The sequence below is a fragment of the Haliaeetus leucocephalus genome, unplaced genomic scaffold, assembly GCF_000737465.1.
Source record: "Haliaeetus leucocephalus isolate CR32 unplaced genomic scaffold, Haliaeetus_leucocephalus-4.0 Scaffold1, whole genome shotgun sequence".
Lineage (NCBI taxonomy): Eukaryota > Metazoa > Chordata > Aves > Accipitriformes > Accipitridae > Haliaeetus > Haliaeetus leucocephalus.
In genome coordinates, this window is record NW_010972437.1 from 12,515,766 (window position 1) to 12,539,973 (window position 24,208).

The following is a 24,208-nucleotide window of genomic DNA, read 5'->3' on the forward strand; positions in this document are numbered from 1 at the left end:
TGGCATTCTTATAAATTTTATATTTCAACTATTTTATGCTCAAACTCGGTTTCTGGTGTTATTTTAAAACGTCTATGATTCTATACGAAATACTTTGGATTTGTTTAATGTTACTGCAATACGCATAGCCCTTTTTAGAGAATATAAGAACTTCAGTATTTTTTCCTACCTCAGACTTAAGGTGTCATTCTGTTGTTTTATTAGGAAATGGTCTTTAATTTCTGAGAATGGGAAAGATTGATTCATGCAATCAGCAACAATTCTCCCGTCGACTTCTGTGGTGGCAGGATTAGGCTTCCCTTGTACATATTTGCAAAATTATTCTTACGAAACATACTTACTTTACTCACAAAATAAAGCTGCCAATATCTCATTTGTGTTTCAAGGAAACATTTTTACTGTAAAAGGCTGTGCATTATAATGCTTAATAAACAAGTGGCTGAACAAAGAAACCCAGTTCCAACTGACTCTGGTAAGAATACTCACAGATTTTCTGCTATGCAAACTTTAAATGCTTTTGCAGTCAGGCACCCAGTATCCTGTAGTTCTCATTCCACAGTGTATTGTCGTATGACCCTGAAGGCTCCTCTTGCCATCTCTGCATCATTTCTTGTCAGACAAGCACAGAAGTGCTGAAACATAACACTATTCAAAACACCTCTAGGCCTGGTCCTGTCCTGCATTTTTTTTACATACAGAAAAGTACTTTTTCAGTCAAGTAGATTTTTGATTACATAAAAATATCCTAGTTCTGATTGTGTGCAGATTTAAATGTGCTTAATAAACAAACACCGAGATCAACCAGTGGCATTGCAAAGTGTGCAAAGTTAAGCACGTATTCAAGCCTTCCTGGGAGTAAGACCTGTATTACAAGAAGTACGTTTTATAAATATATCCACAGATTAAATAGCAGGGCTTTTTTACCCATTCCAAGGTTCCTATTTACTTTCTTGGGTCCTCTGCATAAGCTGGATGAGGATTTCAGAAACCACACAAAACACCACGAAGAAAGATTTTTAGATTCTCTATTTTTTAGCATTTCTACACAGTACTAATGTCTCAACAACTCTATTCAAACTGATCAAGGTCTAGAGTTTGCGGTTCTTCCTCAGTCTGTGTTGGTACAAGCTCACATTCAATTCACAATTAAAACTAAAGAGTAGGCTTAGCATTTGCCTTACTGTTTTTAATGTGAGGGATAATGTTGTATGGCTTTTGTCTCATATTCTTAAGGAAACAAAGGAACTCACAAAAATGGTATGAGACAAATTAGACAGTTTTAAGATCAACTTTTATTGAAAAATTTAAACTGCATTGCATATCTTCTTTATAACTTCGACATTTCTTAAACCATAAAACAGAGATTCTCTTTAAAAAATCTCTTCATATTTGTCACCATTCAAAAAACAGATTGTAAACTAAGTCAATGATAATTTTAAAATCCTGGGTTATTCCCAAGGCCCATGGTTCCATCTGTCTGCCATGAATGGTATAATCTAACTATCTTCACTAAAAATTACCTTTAATAATACAATCAGAATTTTTCTCATTCAAAATCAACAGCTGCTGTTGATTTTTATCCAATGGTCAATCTTTTCCAAATAAATTACATCAGTTAATAAGCACTGCAGCTACATGTTCAGCTAAGATCTTGCCTATTGTTTATATGATCTGAATTCACCCACACAAAATTACAGTGATTGTCCGTGTGATTTTAAAGGCAAAATTGCTACCTTGGAGTATATTTTAAGCCTCAGAAAAACAAAGTTACTCACCTGGAATTGCAATGCTTTGAATTAGCCAACACTTCTGTATATCCATACTTCCTGATCTCTCACAGTTAATAGTGTATGGATTAAAAAGCAGGAAAATTCCAGGTAAGCTTTTGTCTGAGAAGCTGTAACATATTACTCAGATGAAAATTACCTACTGAGAAGAAAACACAGATGAGTTTTCTCACTGATGACCGTAACTGCTCTGTTAAAATTAGCTAACCAAGTTGGAAATTAATATGAGCCCTGTGCCTGTGGAAGCAGGTACATCTAATAGGGAAACACTCCAGAGTCTGATATTAGAACTAAAAGCTTTGCAAAAATCTAACTGTGAGTATCATCTGTGTCAAGACACAGCACTGCAGAAAGGCAAGATAAAATGCAGAGGGTAGGAAGATAAATCTAAACACAGAGAAAATACCTCTGTGTTACTGGTCTCACTTCTGAAACAGGCAGGAGAAGCTCCATTATTCCCACCTAGCTGCAAACTGTCAAGGGCAATAGGTAGAACCTCTGATGCTTTTGACCTCCCAAATACAAGATACTCTATTAAATGAGGAAGCAGAAATTTTAGTAAGCAAAACATTGTATATGTGCTGAAGAGGTCTAGATCTATTTCTGACTGTATCACAGGACTGTCCAAGTCTTGCTGTATGAATGCCAGTAAGCCACATTATGGTCTTTCCTATAGTTTCATGATCAGTTACATGAGGATGATTCTCTTTACCTAGTATGTATGCTCTGAGGAAATACAACATTTCAAATACAATAATTATCATTACAATATTGAGATGGTGATCTGGATACAAGGTCCACGAGGTTAAAATATTAAGGTTAGAGGATTAAGGGTAAGTTGGGAACCTTAGTAACAGTATTGCTGAAATATCTTGACTGGGGAGATGGAGAAAGTCAGAAATTCCCACCTAAGAACTGGTTGAAGAAATCACAAGGGCCATGGTGCTGCTTGTGTGGAAGACATAAAATCCCCTAGTGAAGCTAGGTCAGCAGTTATACATATTTGTATTGATTATACTAGTTCGTATTGTTTCTCATAAACAAGGAGGACTGAGGGAAATCTTTCAATCTTCTCTAGCTGCCCTTTGAATAAAGTAAAACTGTGACAGAGACCAGATTTCAGCCAGAAGCCTGTAAATTAAAATGTTCTACTACTTCAAAACAAACTTATTTCTGTACTCTAAAGCCAGCTGTCAATGAGAGGCCCTCTAGTTTTGATGAGTAGCTGCTATCTATAAAGAACGGCATTTAATATTATGGAAGTTGGTAATGAAGTCAATGTTCACACTGACTACTTCTGAATTGCAGGCCTCAGGTCATACAGCATGGATATTTACATCAAGAAATGTTAAGTACTGAAGACATGGTAAGATATCAGGGTTATAATTAAGGAGGACTGAGGTTTAAGATCAAGAAGGCAAGAGACCAACTACGGTGTCTTGAGAAAAATAACCTAATGAAAAAAATATTGTACTGATGAGATTACTGGGGGGTTTCATGGCATAAAAGTAACAAGTTAGATGATATTTTGAAAGTCATACTCAAATCTAGAAGACTGACAAATTTATAATAATTTTTAGATTCAACTCAAATAATTTCAATAGAAGGTTTTACAGAAGGTTATGGAAGAGTGATAAGCAATAGTCCTATGAAAAGCTGGAAAGGCTGTGCTATATGATACAGCATTTACCATGACAGCTGCTTCCTTCTCCCTGCTCTGACCCAGCCAAAGATGTGAGACAGCGTCCTCAGAAGACAACCAGTGGGACCTGCAGGATGGTAATCTCTCCTGGTGTAGCTGTCCTTCCACAGGACTGAAGGGGTTCAGAGAGGCTGCAAAAACTGCATAGCATGACCGCATTTCACTGAATGTTTCTAAAATAATTTAATTTTCTTATTGATTTGGGAAAAAAAAAAGAAAAGAAAAACCAATTAATTACTGACTTGCATAGAAGATAGCCATAGAATCATGTATAAAAAGATTTGAAATTAGCATATTCCTTTTATCACCATGACAGTAACTCAGTAGATTATTGAATCTTCATTTTGTTCCACTACTCTGCTTCCAGTATGGAGTTTTCCACTCGGTAGTATTGATTATCTAATGATTAAAACTGAACAAGCTGCAGATGACTCTGGTGTCTATACTTTGAAAAGTCTAGCCAGTTGAAATTGTTGTGACATGCCAGCTGTATTTAAAGATTCTGAGATTACTTTTGTTTTTATTTATTTTATAAGCTCCAAACACATATTGAATTCCATATCACTAAAAGAATGGTGCTGGTTAAAACTCCCACAGAATTTAGTTAAAATGGTCATAGAGATTAGTCCTGAAATACAACTCAAAAACAGGGGCCTTGGTTAGCAACCAATATGCACTAGAAAAGCATTCAGAACACTGAACAGACAGTCTGACATTACAATAAATAAAACTGAAAATTCTAATAGATTAAAGGGATCTCATCATTTGACAGTCTATACACAATGTTAGAATTCCTTATATTCAGTAAAATTATCTGTAAGTTATAATTTTAAGGGCACTAGGATTTAAATCAAAGTGTCAACTAATATTTTTGTATTTTTTTCTTTGGCTCACAAAGACACTAAAATACCATAAACATTATTTAGAACTTCAATAATATATAAATAGGATACATTACAAATGGAAGAAAATACAAGACAACTCTTCAGCATGGTAAATCTCTGCATATAAATAAGCAAATATTTCATATACCTACAATTCAACAGTTATCTTGCTGTAAAACTATTACATTTAAATCCTTTTACACAAAGTCATTTAACAATAATATACACAATCTACACAAATTAACCTCTAAAAATACAGCCATAATATACCTGTTACAATGACTCTGCTACTATTATCCCCTGATGTGACACTAAAGGGGAAATACAACTATTTTACTCAAAGGTGCTGTTAGAGATTGCTGTTTTGTACGTGAGAGAAGCACCAACAATAAGATTTAATACTGTTATACATTTTCTTTAGCTCCTAAGAATCTACATTTTAGAAATGTTTCTATATGTCTATTTTTATCTGGCAGAAAAATTTGTAGCACATTATCCACATCGTTAGTTGTTGAAGGAAAAGTTAATTCTCTTAAAGTGGAAAACATGCTGTGGCTTAGATCTAAGTTTATAACCACTTTTTATATATATATGTATGTATATATATATATAATTATATATATTTATTTATACTGTACATATATACTGTGCAGAGTTCTTAATTTGCTATTTTAGTACTTATTAATTTCCTGCTGACTACAATAAACAAGACCAATGTAAGAGTCAATAGTACTTCAACTTCAAGATAATACATTTTCCCTCAGTAATATGATCTACCAATACATATATGTTTCAGTAGCCTATAGTCGTTTTGTTTAAGAATGTCTTAGGAGATCAGAACTTAGAGAATTTCCTTAAAACATGTTCTACAGAACTGGGTTAAAAAAATAGCCAGTGCTGGAAAACAGTGACTTGGAGAAATAAATAATTCAACCACTGTACTACAGCTCCTGCCCCAATCTTTCTATTTCCTCAATGAGGAAGTCAATGTCAGACTTAGTTGCTGCTGGGTTTGAGATGACCATTCGGAAGAAGTTGACTTTATCGCCCTGAGGCTGATATCCAACCATGGTAGTACCTGACTCCATCATCAGTGCTTTGATTTTCGGTGCCACCTTTATCATTTAAAAAAAAAAAAAAAAAAAAAAAAAAAAAAAAAAGAGAGAGAAGAGTAATTAAAAAAATTTGTCCTTTCTTTGTCTGTCACAACATTTCTTAATTTGGAAAAAATAAATGGACAGATCAGAAAGGCACTAGTTTTTATAAAAAGATCTGTAAGAGAAAAAGCTTGAAAAACAAAGTATGTAGGACTGACTATTTAAAGGAAAATTGACAACACTATCTATCTTTTTGATTAATAGACTAAGAGCATCCTAGAGTATTCACTACATAATAATTCTATATATTAAATGTATTAAGTGTACATGTCATTTCTTTGTGCTGAAGACTTTGTCATGAAGAAATGTTTTCTTTTTATGAAAACCTACTCCAGAACCACCTTTCTGAGGGTAACGGATGTTTTCCGTGAGAGTATTATGTATTATCAAAGTCATTTTCTAGGCGTGGAGGTGGGGAGAACAACAACAATGGAAATTTTTCAACAAGATCTATGTCATAAACAGTATTTTCTGTTACCATAAGCCGTGGAAACCTTCCAGTAGTTTTGCAGTACTGTGCATTTACTGCAATCTCACTTCCTCACTTTAATTTACAAGGAATAATGTTCTGACAATCTTAATATTTGGTATTGACTGAGCCCAGTTTTTCCATCCAGACTATCTTTCTCCTGCTCTGCTCTCTGCCAGCCAAGGTCAGATGACTGGCTCTTCTACTGTTTTGCAGGATGCTTTATAATGTCCTCTAACATTTAACAGTGACAAGTCAAACACTTCATCCTTCTTTCCAGTCTTATCTATCTTCCTCTTTTCTCTCTTTTCTGGCAATTTCTTTATCTAACATGTCACTTGGTTGACCCAGGAATTTCTATTCTCTTCTGTTCTCTTTCCCCAGTGTGATGCAGACATAAAATCCGCTACAAAACCTCCCAAGTTTGCCCATTCCTCTCCCTTCCCAAATAAAAAAAAAAAAAAAAGCAATTCATTTTGACAACTATAAAATCATTCTTTTGTCCCCTGAATCTATTTCATTCCAATTCTGTCTACCTACAAAACTAATGTATTTCACTTCCCTCAAGTCCTAAGTAACCCAATACTTTTCTTGGTGGTGCCTCTACGATGCCTTCTCTTCCCTCTATCATTTCTTCAAATAAATTTATCCCAAAGTCCTCCAAAGGGTATTCATTTTCACTGAAATGTGTTAATGCATGGCTAACCAAGCACATTTAAAATCAAAATAAAGACGTGACAAGGACTTACAGGTTTCCATTTCCTTTACCTGTCCCAGCATTTTCAAGTAATTACCTTTTCATTTCTCTTGCTGATATGCTGTCCTACTCAAACAGGACTGGGACATCTTTATGCCTAGCTACTTTTTAAAGATTCATAACACTTTTGGGAGCACAGAAGCGATACAAAACAAAGAATAACTGAGTATGTCCTGTATCTAGTTCTACAGGGGAAACACGACTTCAACCTCAGTATAAATAGGAGACAAAGGTGAACAAATATCAAGGTCATAACAAGCAATTGGAGAACTGATGTCCCAGAATTTGGAACATGTGTCAACACACAGATATGTTATTTTTAATAAACAGAATACTTTGTGTTGAAAGAGTAGACTATATTTTAGTATTTAACAAAAACCACATACCCTGTGTAACTTTTCTCTTCTCTCATCACAGTCTGGCATGCCCCTGAGACTTGGCGGAATATACCAAAAACATACATTTGTATGCTCTGGCTGCAAAAAGAACCAAACACATACATCAGTAAACAAAATAATACAGATCACTCACACACTAAAGGCTAATCAGTAGCATATTTTAACATAGACATGAAAGACAAAATATAGTATTAACTTTCCTAGTTCTGCATGTTAAACCAAAATAAACGGATTACAGTACTGCTGGTTGCACCTGCTGGTTTAGATTCTCTATACATTGTCCTATTTACAATGTTTTAGGGTGCTAATGAAGTGCAGATGCTTTTTCACCTACACGCAGTTTTACAAGGAACTGTTTTCCAGGATTGCAGCAAGCGCAGCCAAATTTTCCTTTTCGCAGTAAATGGAGATACAAAGTATATTTGTTATTTTATCAACCAAGAGCTTATGCAGTGGCACTAGCAACAGAACATACAGCAAAAATAGCAGATGCTCAGTTACGTATGTTATAAAGTGGAATCTCAGCATGAGTAGCTTGTATTAATGTTGTCTTCATGCCCTAAACTGAGAAGTCCTCTGCAGAAGAGAAAGAGGAGACAAATCAGACATTTATGGTACAAAACCACATGGGTATTGGCCAAAAAACTGCCCAGATGCCAATAGTCATGTAGTTCTCTAGAAAATAAGAGCAGTTTTGCATAGCTGGCTTGCAGAACTGTAAGAAGTATGAAGACTGTTTTCAAAATTCCATACAGATTTGGCTCCTACACACAGGTTACATGAAAGAAAACTTACCTCCCCTTCAAAAACCATCTCAAATTCTTCTCTGTTTTTGATTTTAGTGTAGAGATATTCTGCCAGCTCCAGGCATTTGTTGATCTGATTTTCAAATCCTACTGTACCCTGTTTTAAAAAGAAAGTATTAATTGTATGGTCATTTTTCCCTCCTCCAATGCCATCACCTTTTCAGATAGGCTTCACCCTTAAATGTTTTCAGTCAGAAAACATTTAGCAGTATTACTTCTTGTAATTTAAAAGTAAAGATAATCAACACTACAAAAGTGGCTAAATGTGGCGAACTGTAATCACTGTTTGGTTTTGGTCTCATTTTAAGAGAATTTATTATGAAAATAACAAGGGATTTTTATATTTTTAATAGATTATTTTCAGCTCCTTTTTTTTCAGTTTCCAAAAATATTATGAATATTACGTCTTGGCTTCCCAGCTATTGCTGAAAGACTAGGAACATGGAATGGAAACTCAGTTGGTAAGGGTGAGGGGTAAGGAGTTGGGAAGTAATTTATTTCCTCTGAACAGTTTGCTAGAAATTTGCATTTAAAAAAGTCAGCAAGTAAAAGCTTGCAGTGTTTGCTAAAAGTCATTTGCCCACCCACTGATCTTTTGTCATATCTGATTTGTTTTGAAAGATCATAATCCCAGAAAAAGTAGATCAATGTTGATAATAAATAAGAAAAACCAAAAAGTTGTACTTTAAGAAAAAAACCCCACACTTTGTACATGAATGAAGATGACAGACAAGTACACTCTTAAATTATTGCATATTTGGGGTAAGTTTTTTGTACTGAATAAAATGACTGAAGGTAAAGTCACAAGAATGCTTCTGGACCTAGGTGGTGTATTTCTACTGTGAGGACAAGAGTATGATCAGTCATGGTGGCTAATGCTGAAGGAAAAATGTCCATAGCTCGTAATATTTTGTTTTCTTAACATCTTTGTAATATAATCACACAATCTGCTAGAAACAGATTCTATCTAATATCTCAGAGAACTCGAGCCCAAGAAATCTGAATCTGTCTCAAGACCAAACAGAAATCCAAAGTAACGAGTGTCTAGAGAAATTTAAATTCCAGATATACAGATCAACTTAGCAATTTTAATCTATATTATTTTTAAAGAATCACATCCACAAAAATCCTACTTCTGAATTTTAAATATGACCCATATCCATCATGGTTTCCACTGTATTTTTCTTTATTGTGAAGTGCTCTACTTCTTTAGTGAGGTCAGTTTAACAGGTGAATATAACAGCAGAGGTAGAATCAGCATGCTAGTTTTAACAATATGTGTTCAGCTGGTATTTAGAAAAATGTTCAGTTCATGCTTTGATGGTGTCTGTAGTCAGCACTTGGTAATTAGAACCATAAACAACACGCTTCAAAGTTGCTAGCCACAGTCCGATTCTAATGTGTCATAAGCAGTTTCACGTTACTGGATTACAGCACCAAAATGATTTATTTTGGAGGAAGAACTGAAATGTACTTAGCCTAGTAATCAAATCTATGCTGATTACTAACGTAATTGTTATAAGTATTTTGTGTTGAAGTGTTGCATTTCTTTTTCTGAAGTACTTTTAAAAATAAACAATGGCAATTCTACAATGTGTTTAACAGCAACTGTATATCTAAAGTTCCGTTACTTTCTTCCCTCAGTCTTCAATATTGAGGAAATATGCACAAAAACATTTTATCATCACAGGTTATTTACTATTGCTGTCTAGCTCTCACCCAAAGTGAAAACTGTTTTATGATTGTACATTTTGCTGTTAGAATTAATCTCAGTTTTATAAAAAAAGATTAGACTGTGAACAGGTTAACCAACTTAATTCCCATTTTGTCAGCAGAAGAACAAGAAGAATAGTCATATGATGTCTGCAGATAAAGAAATAAAAATGAAGTGTGTTTTCTTGACTACATGGACCCTCATCTTGTGAGCATGTAAGCCTGTACATAAGCCCATGCTTAAATTCAGCCATCCAAGTATACCACAGTAGTACCAGGGAATCAACTGTTAAATCATCAGTTGGGCAAAGCTTCTTAAGTAAAAGGCTTTGTTTTCGAAGTTGCTTATAAAATCTATGCATTGAAACATGATGCTCAAAGGACCCTTGTAAGTCATCAAGTCTACTCTGCTGCTACTGCAAGTGATCTGTCATAAAATACATATGGAAGTGTATAAAATCACAAAAAAAGACCATTTTGGTCTCACTGGTTTTACCACAGGACTCATCTAGTGACTTAAACCTTTCTTCTAATTTCCAGCTGAATTTATTGATGGCTAACATTGTTCTACAATTCACATGGCTCTTTTCTGACTTGATACTCAGATACCTGTGTGTTTAGAGATTGTAATTATACAAATATTTATGTTTAAAAAAGTGTTCCGTTACATGAGACTTAAAATTAAATATATAAATTTCTGATTTTTGAGCTGAACTTTTATTATTTACCTTTGCCTTCCACATCAACCAGAATTTGAAAATGTCCACATGTCGACCACATTGTATTGCCTTATCTCCAGTGTCATAGGATACATCATATTGTTTGTCTTGCTGGAAGAGATAGCCTGCACACATTTGATTGCAGCCTTGAAGTATACCCTGTAGTGAAAAACATGTACTTATATGGCATATGTGCATATGAAACTGTATGCATTGATAATATATTAAAAAAAATTATTTCAAATATATACAGAAGAACTGTTCTTTAATGGGCCAAATTATAAAATACTGACCTTGTTTTGTAAACCTGAGCCACAAAAATAATTTCATAACCTAAGGTGGTTCTCTTAGAAGTCCCTGAGCAGCCATATGGTTTTACACACCCACACACCCACACCTAAAAAAACATTCTCAGCTTAATTTGGATTCTTAGTTTTTGATACTAACTTTGTCCACTTCACTTTTAAGGCTATGTTCTTAGGACTTAAATTTTTGATGTGTTAAATTACGCACTAGAATAAAGCTGTGGTCTCTCAGTGCAGCAGATAGCTACAGAAAATGAAGAAGAAAAAAAAAGTAATTGAAGGCTTTAACTTTATATATTGTCCAGCTTTATGACACTTAACATTAGTGATAAATATAAGTACAAATAACCTAAACCAGACATTTTTTGCTTACAAATAAATATGGTCCTCAGACCAACAGAAACCTATGGATTCCTGGTAAATATCTCTGAAGGAAACACAGAGGGGAGCAAATTCCTGTATGTTACACAGAATTCTTGAACATGTGACATTTCTAAAACGGTCTGTGCCTCCTTTAGAGTTTATTAGTGGTTCTTTGAAGGAGCTTGAAGACACTGGTGTATCTGATAAATACAAAACCACCTATCAAAATTCTCATATAGAGAATAAAAAATGTTGCCAAAATCCTGCAATAGTTAGCATGATAAGCATGCATGCCACTAAATAATGGCTAGTGCTTCCCTCCAATGGATGTCAAACTGTTTTATAAAAGGAAATAAATGCTGCAGTCCTCAGTTTAGAGATGGGTCACCTGGAAGAGCAATGACAGACCTAGGGCTGGAACCCACAACTCCTTCATCCCAGTTCTATGCACAGGGACCACTTCTTCAACTAACCTCTTCTAGCAGCAATTGACATGCCAGAAATTAGTAGACAACAAAATTAGTCCTATCCACAGATGATAGGACTTTTTTGTCATCTAAGGAAAATACATATTGCTTAAAAGAATTAAGACACTGGTCTTACTTTCATTGATGACAATGAAGTATCTAGAAGAAACCCCTAAAAATATACATGGAGTCATAATAAAAGCAGCATGTTTTCTTTTCAACAGAACTGAGAAACTTTTAAACAACTATGCAATGTAAAAAAGTTGCTTTTTATTTAAGCAGTTTAGACTGTGACAAATTACTAAGACCAAGAGTGTATGTTCAGTATATCACAGAAACAATGGGGCAGATGCTCAGATGAAATATTAGCATGGCTCTAGTGTTGTTATTAGAATATGCAAAGATTCAACAACTAAAGATCTAACCCATATTGTCTGCATCTTCAACAAACAAAAAAAAACCCCAAACCCCCCCAAAACAGAAAAGATAAAAAACAACTTCCTAAAGACAATGTAAATCCACACAATTATTCCTTCCAAAAGAAGTTTTGAAATTAAATTGATTTTGCACTACCCTCTTAAAAACAAGGGGTTGATGTTTTCTTCCTTTTTTTTTTTTTTTTTTTTTTTTTTAACTGCTTTATTATTAAATATAAGGCAGACCTTCTCCCGGACAAGAATGGCAGAACATTGTAACAACACTCCCATCATCTTATGTGGATTCCAAGTGACTGAGTTGGCTCTGCAAAAAAATTACACATTCAGATAGGTTTGGAAAACAGAAATTTAACCTAAAGCAGTCACCTTTGTTTTCTGCTTTCAGATAGAACTGTATGGAGTTTTGACCATGATGATTTCACTATGGAGATTATTACTGTCTCAAGTGTCATCTTTCCCAGCTATACTGTCCAGGAAAGGAATTTTTCATGCGTTAACATTGCAATGTCAGACTTCTGATTCGTTTATATTATTACTAATACCAGCTAATTAGTGTCAGACTATGCTGATTAGCTGATACAGTAACTTCATCCCCAGAAGACTCCACTTCTAGAAATAGCACTAATAAAACTAACAAAAACAGTTTGACAGGTTATATCAATTCAAGGTACTGATTGGGAGAGGGGGGTGTCAGAGAATTAAGGGAATAACATGAATTCTGGGACAATACAGTTCTTTACCGAGCAGCTGCTGCAGAAGTTGAAAGCAAAGGAAAAGACACTCCTCGTACTTACCTGCTTTTCCAGTTAGAGCCACAACAGACCTTTTCTGTACTAGCTTGTCAAACCCATGGACTGTTAAAAGCTATAAAACTACGTCACAATCCTACCATTCTGTATGTAAAGCTTAAAACTTTTTACGTGTAAACACGGGTGGATGCACAAGATCACCTAATTTACTAGCCAAACAGATGAGCTGTTCTGTATTATTAACATACTATCCTAGACAGTTTAATGATGACGCCAAAATAAATGTGCCAACATCGCACATCCATTGACCTCTTTACCCTAAGTAATTAATTAACAAATGTCCCCTTGATTCACTGTGTGTTCCAGAGAAGGAAAGTGTATAATCATATTTCACAGACTATGCATGTGTTCTTACAATGTCATTGAAAGAAAATGCAAAGGTTTTCCTTCTCTCCTACAGCCTGCTCTCAGAGGACACAGACACAAGCACAGTTCCTCTGTTTTGAGCAACACAATGACTCCTTCATGCCAGTCTGAGGACCACTAATTCCATAAAGATTCCAGATATGATTCCAACCTCTGTCTGCACTAAGTTAGACCGCAGCACCCCTCAGCCAGAAGAACAGCACAGTCTGTGCTCTAACTGGGGAGCTCACCACCCTTCTAAAATCTCCTGCTTAGGCAATGCAAACCTGCAGGTATATAGCTCAGACTTCGGAGGCAATTACCTTTTAAAAAAACTTCACTAATATTTCAGATGGACTAGTCAAGAAACAGGAATTTATATAACAGCTCATTTCCTTTTGAGAGTGCTGTGGTTTCAGTTGAGCTCATTTATTTAATTTTCAGGGTTCCAAACAAAGACAATTTCAAGTCATTTTCACATGGAGCATTAGGTTTATTTTAACGCGAAGATGTCACCCTCTACCCTGCACAGCCAGAGGCTATCCCACACAGGCAATCCCAGCTCCGTACCACGGCAGCGTGCCAGTCCTTACACACTCATGTCTCCAGGCAGGCCAAGTCTGGCCTGAGTGTTAACAACAGACCCCAGCTGGGGCCCGTGATGGGCAACTACACAGCACACGTGGGCCCCATCCCACATCTGCAGATCTGTACAGCTGACCAGAAAAGAAATAATATCACGCTTTGTGGCCTGCAGCTTTATGTATTTGCTTAAGATTACGGTCTTAATTAGCACCTCTGGCTTGACCTCAGGTCAAAAGAGGTGTGCAAACTACTGTGACCAAACCTGTGTAGCTTAAGGAAACCACTTTACAATGCTGACCTCATATTAGACGTGTTGCCATAACATGAGTGACTAGCAAATTGGACTGGGCAGGGGCTGATACGATTCTGCTACTTCAGAGCACTCCTCCCCCACCAGACACGGCTGTCCCTGCGACAGAAGGGTCCACATGGTTTTTCTACCAGTTCTTCTGTACATTATTTTTTATGTTGTACCTGCTCTTCACTTACTGTATGAGATGCCCACCACTAGGAAAGGTTTTTTTCCCCCCTAAGGAAGAGCTTTACTCAATGCTCTCATTTTATGCCTTTACACAGTGCCCACATTCAGCACCGTTGACTCAAGGAAGCAATTTGGTGCTAATTTGAGAGTACATGGGTAGAGCTTGTTTCAAATCTGTTTTGCTTCCCTGGAAGCTGGTATCTGCAAGGATGGGAAACATGTTTCTGGTTCTTCATCGCTTTTCTGATTTTTATTCAGACAGGCAGCCTTTTGTGGTAGAGCAGTTTCAGAGGAAATCCAGAGACAAACACGCCCATGGGGATATAAACATAGCATCTTCTACAGACTACAGCCTTGTCATCACTGGATATGGGAACAACTGTGCCAAAGACTACACACAGGACTCCTCCTAAGTCTGAATTGTAAGGGCTAGGGGGAGAGACACACTCTTACTCTGCTATCACTTTCAACACAAATGCTTTGCCTTTTCAAATTTGGTTCAATTAATTATTTAATAAAGGCTGGCTTCTGGTCTCAGTGGGCACCTTGGTAACCTGGGTTATGTGCTTGGGGGCACATATGCACTCTTTTCTGCAGACTTCACTCTGGCCTCTACAAGAGCTTCCTGCTTGTTTCATGTAATCGCCGCGTGGCACCAACTCATAAGTCCCTGTGCCCTGAGACACGGTGAGTATCTGTGACTCTTTCTGGCCTCCCTGTAAGTTCCCTCAGACTTCTGCCTGGCACAGTAGAATTGTACCAGCTCTGTGCTATCATAGTCTTTTCCAGCCTTATAGGTACTGAAATTTTCCCTTAAAAATTGCTGCCAATTCAGTCTCTACCATGTGTTCCTCTCTTTGTTGTATACACGTATATATTTATGTGTGTGTGTATAGATAAGCTATACAAAAGCAAGCATATAAATATATTTATAAACTTTCATTTATAGAACACTCCTTTTCAGGCAGAACATACACTCTTTATTTTCTGGAAATAACTGCAAACATCTTTCAGGAGAGAGTCTCTACAAATTTCCACCATGTCATGGCTTCCCATCATAGGTATTCATACTCAAACACCTTCTCTGGATTCCTCATTTCTCACCGCTATTCTCAAAGCCCTACATTTCAGAGATTGTCTAGCTCTCAGACTTTGTTTCTTCCTCAAATCCTCCTTCACCCATTCTCAGACTTATGATCCCTTCAAAGCTATGGATAGAACAATCTCCCTTCCTTTTTGCCAGCCAATACCCCTGTCCTCCTTCAAATCTGCTGAAAACTTACCTTTCACTCAGCTTCACTGTTTTCTTCTGTAGTATTCTTTCAATCTTCCTAGTATGAACCTTTCCTGTATGTCTTGCTTTTGTTTAATTTAGTGTTTAAACTCCTTAATGCAGCAAATTCATCTTTTCATTAATTTGTGAAGTGTCATGTACCTTATGAAAGCACTTTAATAACAGTATTACAAGTAAGCACTGTATAGTACCTTTCTATTCCATTCAATTTATGACGATGCTTTCGGGACATTAGAAGTCCACCTCCCCAGGCAGCCTGGAAGAGACAGAAAAAAGAGAAGACTCGTTGTTTTGGAAAAGCCTAACATATTTTAATTTACTTAGGATCTAGTAATAAATATTTTAATTCAAGACAAAAATGTGTTAAAAAAAATTAATCCTCTTTTGCCTGAAAAACAGCACTTCATTTAGTTACTTACATCTACATGGAGCCAGAGGTTGTATTTTTCACATATATCTGCAATCTCCTGTATTGGATCAAAGGCTCCATATACTGTTGTGCCTGCAGTTGCATTTACAAAAAGAGGACTGTATCCCTACAATACAAATAAAAGTATTAAATACAAAATTGAACCTCTTTCAGAAAAAAAAATACGTGCAAATCATTTTAGAAATGTTGCTATCCCATTTTCCAGCCTAAAAATGTTTTTCTTTCCATGTGAAAGGTACATATAAGCAACAGTAGAAACTAACAAATTGTATACATAGTAGGAACAAACTCCGATTTTATTGTACTGTAACTTCACAAAATTAACTAGTCAGAAGGTAAAGAATATTATTTTGTCTAACCTCTCTCAGTGAGGAGATTCAAACATCCTAGTAGAAGACTAGCAATAGTCAAGTAAAGTTGAGACTTTTACAGCAGCATAAAGGAAAATTAATTAATGTGATTTGTAAGTTGTGATTTGAAGGCTTGAAGTTGTTCTTTTAGTCTTTATCTACTAATAAACAGAACAAAGCAGAACAAAGCAATCCAAAATAAAAGCAATAAATGTGGAACTATCAAAGTGAGTCAATTATGATTTAGATTAAATAAATGCGAACTTCAATTTCATAGACTGCTCAAATGTAAAGAAGTAAAAAAATAATAATCTTGATTGCTCTAACTTTAGTGGGTTTATAGAAAATTAATGCATTTTTCATTGCATTGATTCAAGAAACAACAATGAAAGCCTCAAAAAAATTAAACTTAGTGGCTATATTTACTAACGCTGCAGTCTCACACTTGAAATCTGTGGGAATTTTTAGGACTTCAATAGAATTTTTGACGGGTTTGGCTAAACTTTAAGGTTTGGATAAAAGTAGGTTTAGTTTCATGTTTTCATACTTTTTTCCATATATTTCCAAACAGAAAGTTATTTTTAAAAGTCATAAAATACAGATGTGGTTCAAGAGTTAAAAATACTTTGTTTTTAAACAGTAAATGGAAAACTTAGCAAGACATATAGATAATTCCCTAAACAATATATGAATGTATAATTAAGCAGCTGAAAATATTATTATAACATTTATATCATTACAGTCTTCTCTTTTAATATTAACCCTCAGCCTTCAAAGGAAGAGGTAATTTTACTAAGTCAAGCATTTAAGCACTGATTTTTAAAAACACAAACCTTTTGTTTTGCTTCCAAAATTTTTGCCTCCAAATCAGCTGGTATTATTTTGCCTCTGTAATTATTGTAGAAACAGAAAGACAAAGAAAATTTAAGAGTGCATATGGAAATACTAGCTACAGTTGAAATAATTTAATAGGATTTTCTCAACAGGCCATTAGCAACTTGACACACTGTACTGAACCAGTCCTTAAGCACAATACAACAAATTTAACAGATGAACACATTTAATATATCAAAACTTTAGCATTCATCCTACCTTTCATTGCATTTTATCAAAATCACATTGTCTGTTCCAAATCCAAGTGCAGCTCCAGCTTTCTTTATTGAGTAGTGACTCTGCAGCAAAACATAGGCACATTTAATGGAATGGTTGTTTAATGATGAAACATCTTCACAACATACATCAATAAATTAAGAATTAGCAGTGTATTAAAAGCTCACATGTTCCGAGGTAAAGAGAATCAGTTTAGGGACTGCAGCCATGCCTTTGGTTTTGACTTCAGGGAAATACTTGTAGCGTGCAGCCATTATGCTGTACATGTTGGAGATGGCTCCTCCTGTGAATGAACAATAAAATAGTGATAATGAGAAAAAACGCATATTAGACCAAAGACATACAAGTCTCATTTGCATTATGCAGTGGAAGTGGCAGTGAACTATGGAAAAATAAATCTCAGAAATGCATGGTCATCTGTTTAAACAGCAGAGGGACAGACCCTCTAGAAAGTCATACTGATAGAATTTCCTATCCATCATCTCTTTCAATTGCTAACATTTTGTAACACATTCCTTAAAAGTTCAGCTTTCACTGTGCTGCTTTTTCATGACAACTTCTTGTTAGCAAGAAAAACAGGAAGTTATCAAATGGTCTGACACTGAAGAAATGTCACATACTGGATGGATCTATCCCATCACACTGTAGGTACAGAAGTAGATGCCTTAAAGGTAGATTTCTACAGCCGAGCTAGTTATTCTAAGCTTCCTCATAGTCAGTTAAGGGAAAGAGGAACTTTGCTGGCTATGATTCAGCTAATCTATTTTGACACTTACTTTTGAAGAAAGTGAATTGAGGGAAAGCACCTATTTCTCTTGGTTTACTGCTAAAAAGAGCCCAGGACAATTAGCTCAGTTCTACAATGCAGGCCTCAAGATTTAGTAAGATGAATCTCATCCATAAAATCTAGGATAACTTCCTCCTCTAATATTTCTTCATCAACAAGAACACTGAGAAAGATCTGTATTCTTCTAGCAGATGAGACTGGAGACGAAGCAAGTGTGCAGTCCTGGATTTTATGTGGGCTGTTCCAAAAGGAGGTGGAATTGTCCTTCATCCTCTGAAACAGGATGGTGTCGCCCCATGCCAAACGCAGAAATCTGGATTTCTGCTGGGCACCCACGTTGTCCACACGTGGGTCCAGGACCTCCACATGGTTTACCAGTCTTTTCAGTCACCGCTGACTGCCTTTATATCACGTTCATGGGAAGACGCTTTGTCTTGGTCTTCATACTGGAATCATACTTGTGAATCCAGTCAGATTAAGTCCCAGATAATATGTCCCAGAAAGTGACAGGCAGTCAGTGTCTTTTTCTGACTGTCAGCCCAAATCTTCACTGACTACCAAAGAAGTCAGTACATGATTCTCAAGGGCTACTGGTCAGCAGGAATTGTGGTTGCTCAGCACCTCCAGAAATCCCCCTCCCCCAACTTTTGTGTTTAAACAAAGCATTCCTACTTCTAAATATCTGATGCATTGTTTTGTGTTGCAGATATCGTGGACATTCAGACACAGCTTATATATATTTTAACTTTTGAAGTTCTAGTCAAACCACCAAAACAGAAAGAAAAAACTCACCAGGTGAGAATATTCCATCACCATCTTTATTTGACCATCCAATAATCTCTCTCATCTTTCGAAGTGTTATTTGTTCCATGAGAACAAAAACAGGGGCAATTTCATAGGTAAACCTGCATGGATAAAGCAAGAAAGCCCACCAAACAAAATAAAATACAGATTCTAAAAACACACAATAAATTCCCAGTCTATGATTCTTTGTGAAAATGCTTAAAATTCCTAAAAGTTTTTCTATAAATTGAGGTTCTGATATTGCAACCTTTACCCAAACAATAATCCTCAGGAACACAATACTGGAAATATTGGTCAATAAAAACTGCAGTATTATCTCTTTTGCAACTTTCTATATAACCAACATAAGACCTAATGCTCACCATCATAGCACTGCCGACTGCTGCACAAGATTGTACTGTAAAACATTTGTTTCCCAAAGTGCCAGTTCCACACTTGTGGAGTAAGACATTGCCAAATCCTTATGAAAACAGTGAACTACACTGAGCTAAACACAACCATAATTAGAAGTATTGAGCCAAGCCTTCAAAGTCTAAATATAATTAATTATGTGGATTTATTCTGTTGATGAACTCCAAGGACAACTTATTTCTACAATACCATGCGATCAATAACTGTCAAGAGTAATTATAAATGATGATTTTCTAATTACCAAAAACAAGTCAGCAGTCAACTATTGTATCCACTTCATGAGGGCAAAAAACATTGCATAGTCTGGTATGCCCTGATGACACAGACAGATATGTGGATGGAAAGTGACAGCCATACAACCATTTTTGATGATTAAGGTACATGGATAAATTGCTACTGCTGTAAACAAACTCTGCTTGCTGGGTATGCCAAAAAAAAAAAAAAAAAAAAAGTAAGAAAGGAGGAGGGAAATGGAGGCAGAGAGAAACTAAACAATCAACCTGTGATTTCCAAAGGAATCTATAAGAATATGACACCCTGACACTCTGGTCTGACTCATGTCTTCCACTTGAATAATTTCACCAAAACATGTGTTGTCTCTCTAATACCAAAATGACATTTTGAGAATGGCAAACTTTAAGATGATGTGATATGAAGAAGCAAATGTGTGTCTGAAAAGCTTTTATTTACAGCTACACTGGTTAGTTAAAATACTAATTTTTTTCTTCAATCCTTATGTGTCCTTAGTCCACCACTACTATTTTTAAAACATTCCTTTAAGATTAAGCAGCATTTGTAATTTAATTGTTGTAATTACTATTTTCAGAACCCAAAATACTGCTTATTTTGCTTTTATTATGACTAGAACTGTCAGAGACAGACAGTTGAACACCGATCTGAAGTTTGGCTGCTGCCAATATTTACAGAGACACAAAATTAATAAATCAGTTGGTGTCTGCTAACAGTGGGGGGGTTTCTTGTTTTGTTTTTAAGCACTACAAGTCTAGGATATATTCCAATCTTTACTTAGGCAGAATAACCAACTGAAGTCAACAGGAACTTGGCAGTGTACAAGATCACTGTAGCCTAATACAAAATCCATTTAAGTCAATGTGATTTTTTTCCACCAGTTTAAACACATCTTGATTTTTGTCCTGAGACCTTGGACACTAATCTCTACATACTTCCCAGAAAATTAAAAGGCTTATAAAAAAAAAAAAAAAAAAAAAAAACGTTAAGCAAGTTTTCTGTATATAAAATATCAAGTGTTCACGAGGGGAATTTTGAATATACTTAAACCCAAGTAAAATACTTATTTCATTATGTAATTATTTTCTGACTCTCCAAAGACTGACAAAGAAATAAAAGAAGATTGCAGACAATTATAAAGTGTAAGGCCAATGCAGCTATATTAGATGATGGCTATTATTTTAAAAATCGCATCTCGCTAAAGTTCACTCCAACCTATTTGTTTTAAACTTAAATGATTTTGAAAAATTCAGTTAAACGCAGAAAATGTGTTTGGCTTAGAAGGACCTGTCCAGCTTTAGAACCAATCTCCTGACAAAAAATGCTAATTAGATTTTTCGTACAGTTACAGTATTTACAGGTATTTCTATGAATTAGCTAAAACAGTCACAAGTCTCAGCTCTTTACTAACAGAATAAATGAATGAGGTTTTTGGTAGCGGCTAGTGCTGCCTTAATTCTGCTCTCACCTAAAGGCCAAATCATTCTAGCTACCTGTTCTCCAGTACATAAAAAACATTCTGAGAATAAACGTAAAGCATTTTACACCATTTTTCTATGTTACATTTTCATAACTATAAATGCATAACAGTCAAAATACCAATACTATTCTCTTGTCTTGGCTAACAGTGGGCATAAAGAGAACTTCCAGATAATATTATTGCTTTCTAACCTCAGCTGGCTGCTGCATGGTGAGTGAATGCCCTGTAGTACAGATCCCTAGAGCTGGGTGAATAACGGCAACTTCTGAAATTTCCACCCTGAAGGTCTTATGGTTAGCGATTAAGCTATGAATAGCACATTGATACGTTATTTCCAAGTCAATGTGGGAAGCTTACTATGTTTAATTTAGTATGTTAACTTCAGAGTGACATTTAAGTAGTATTTCCTAATGACAATTTAAAATTTTAAGAGAGCACAGGTGTTTTGATTACTCAAAACTCATTTGTGAAAGAAAACACATTTTTTAATTGTTTGCAAATATTTTAAGTATTGTTTATAGGTAGAAAACTAAAAATGGCAAATGGAAAACATTCCCTACCATAATCCAGTGTTACTGTAGCTTGTGTGTTACATGCTTGTGCAGCTGAAATAGGTTAGAACAGTTTCTAGGTAAAGGTCAGAACCTGCTCTTCTGTGCTGGAACACTGCTCAAAACAAATAATATGTTCCCTAGAGCTGACAGAGACAATTTGGCTATTTTTAATAACCTTCTCTGTCAGTTCTTTTGAATGATATTTTACAAACATCTTGCTTTAACCTTACTTGCAATTATTGTGTTATTTGAAAGCATATCATGTTGACCTTGGTTTGCTGAAAAAAAGAGAACAATGCATTATTTTGAATTTGCTAAACCTCATACAAGCAAATAGATACTCAATTTTCATGCTTGCAGAGTATTTTCAAGATATGTTCTTGTTTAAAGCATAAATGGATCAGAAACTAGCTTTATAGAAATAGCTATTTAACAATTTACTTTTAAAACCAAAGGAAAAAGCAACCTCATTTAAAAAAAAAAAAAATGTTACTCTTTCAGAAGTGAATGAGTGCGATGTTCTTAATAATGATGGCAATATTTCATAATACTATCACAGTCTGCCACAGAGCTGAATTCTATTATGTCCTATCAGATTTGTGCAATTTCACTGATTACAAAAGGGTAACTAAGCTAGGATAACTTAGTTGGTCAAAGGAAAAGGGGCTTGCAAAAAGTGACAGTCTCTGAAGTATGTGTTTGTCACAGAGGAACAATATTTATGCAAAGTTTTCTTTTAGAAATGTAATCAGGTTTGTTTTCAGTTTCAATTGTGGTATAAAAAAAAGAAAGCACTTTAAAGCACTTTGCAATACTTGTTTTATGATTAAAATATATGTTGCTGGATCTTCTTCCCAATCAGCTTTTAAATCTGAATGTCTTGCACCAATTTTTAGCAAACAGAGAATTAATTGAGAAGATGATTATTACAAAGAGCTGGCTGGTTTTGGCTGGAGCACCTTATGTATTTTTCTTTATTGCTAATATCACAAAACAAGCACAGCTCATAATCCACATAGAGCTGCTAGTAATCAGCTATACTTAATGAACCATATAGTCATGGATAGGCCAGTGAAAATATTGTTCATTTTCCAATCTGCAGATATATTTCCTGCGTTCTGCCAATTAGCAGCAAACTACCCAAAACAGAGGTAGCTTTAGAGTTAAAACACATCCAATACAGGACTAAACCAGAGCAGTCTGTTACCTGCCAAATATTTCGTCTCCCATTGCATTTTTGAGCATATACAAATCCACATATAAATAAAAACTGGCTAGAAGTTTTTTGGTTTGGTGGGGTTTTTTTCATTAATTACCCTCTTTGTTGCATGTATTCAACATAATACCTTACGTTTACATCTAGCTTTCATTAATTTTGAGGTCAAGAAAAATTAGGAAAAGTTTCCTCACTGATATGTTCTAGATGTAAAATTTTACTTTTTTTATACTTCCATTTATTCATTTACACACAACTTTAATAAATCTTAGACTAACTCCATTATTATCAAATTAATTTTTAATGTTACATTTTTAATCATTTGGAAGCCATCCAGAAGCCACTTCTTTACCAGCACACGAACAGGAGAAGGTGGTGCCCCAAGCCTACTACCTCTGAAGTCAACAGGAAAAAAAGACAATAAATTTGTATGTATTTTGTATATTAGTGTTAATATATGGATAGCTGCAGAATTACTCAGTCTAGGGACAAGGCTTAAAAAACAAAATCAGAAAGAGATAAAGAAGATTGGTCCAAGAGAAGAAAAATAATTTCATGTTATCATATCAGAATCATCATGTTTTACTTACCATGTGCTCTAGGATATTTGCATTTCTATTTATCAGAAACGTAAAACCGTTCAGCTTTATATAACAGTTTTCACTGTATTACTGCCACATTAAGAAAAATATAAGACGCTTTTATTGAAGATGCAGCGATCGTCATTTGAAGAAGAAAATTATACACGCCTGTGACAATACACGTCTACCATGATAGATGGCAGCCCCTGTAAGCACCAGTCACAGACGCTGACAAGAAGACGCTGCTTACATGTTTGTATTAGCGGTTGATGTCAGCCACTCCCCAGCCAAACCAATAATGTCCAGTCCTGTGGACAGCTGGTTGAAAAAGCGAGGATGACCTGGAAAGAGAATGGAGAGCAACTTAGAACAACTCCACCGGTGTCGCTCGGTTTCAATTCTAAACCGCCCAACCCCCTTGACAGGAGGGCCGGTTCCGCGCTCATAACACACTTGCGGAGGCGGTTCCCAAGCGAGTCCTCCTCGTGGGGAGGCCGCTAACCAACATTCACGGACGCCCCGTCACGAACTTGAAAAGCCGCTTTGGAGGGAACTCCCGTATGGCGTATCATTGCCGTTTAAACTACAGGAGAGAACCCCAGAGCCGACCGAGCCTGGAAAACACCTCCGGAACCTGTGCAAGGGCTCGGAGTAGCCCGTCTCCAGAGCCGCCCCCCCCACCTCCGCCGCGCTGCGAACGCGGGGGGAAAGGGGGAGCGGGAATACCCGAACACCTGGCGGTAACAGCCTGCGGGGGG

At 35.9% G+C, this 24,208-nt stretch overlaps 1 protein-coding gene across 1 annotated transcript in view; it reads right to left on the reverse strand.

The window, feature by feature from the left end:
* Positions 1-4,084: 4,084 nt before the first annotated feature.
* Positions 4,085-24,208, reverse strand: part of GAD1 (glutamate decarboxylase 1 (brain, 67kDa)) — a 23,242-nt gene continuing 3,118 nt past the window's right edge. Inside the window, exons 3-14 of the mRNA XM_010566995.1 lie at positions 23,701-23,791; positions 18,948-19,060; positions 17,536-17,651; positions 17,351-17,430; positions 17,092-17,146; positions 15,898-16,014; positions 15,670-15,734; positions 12,190-12,268; positions 10,402-10,551; positions 7,950-8,057; positions 7,143-7,232; positions 4,085-5,488 (exon numbers count right to left, since the gene is read on the reverse strand). Of these exons, the coding sequence (XP_010565297.1) occupies positions 5,315-5,488; positions 7,143-7,232; positions 7,950-8,057; positions 10,402-10,551; positions 12,190-12,268; positions 15,670-15,734; positions 15,898-16,014; positions 17,092-17,146; positions 17,351-17,430; positions 17,536-17,651; positions 18,948-19,060; positions 23,701-23,791 (1,238 nt within the window). The 3' untranslated portion in view covers positions 4,085-5,314. The remainder of the gene's footprint in view (positions 5,489-7,142; positions 7,233-7,949; positions 8,058-10,401; positions 10,552-12,189; positions 12,269-15,669; positions 15,735-15,897; positions 16,015-17,091; positions 17,147-17,350; positions 17,431-17,535; positions 17,652-18,947; positions 19,061-23,700; positions 23,792-24,208) is intronic.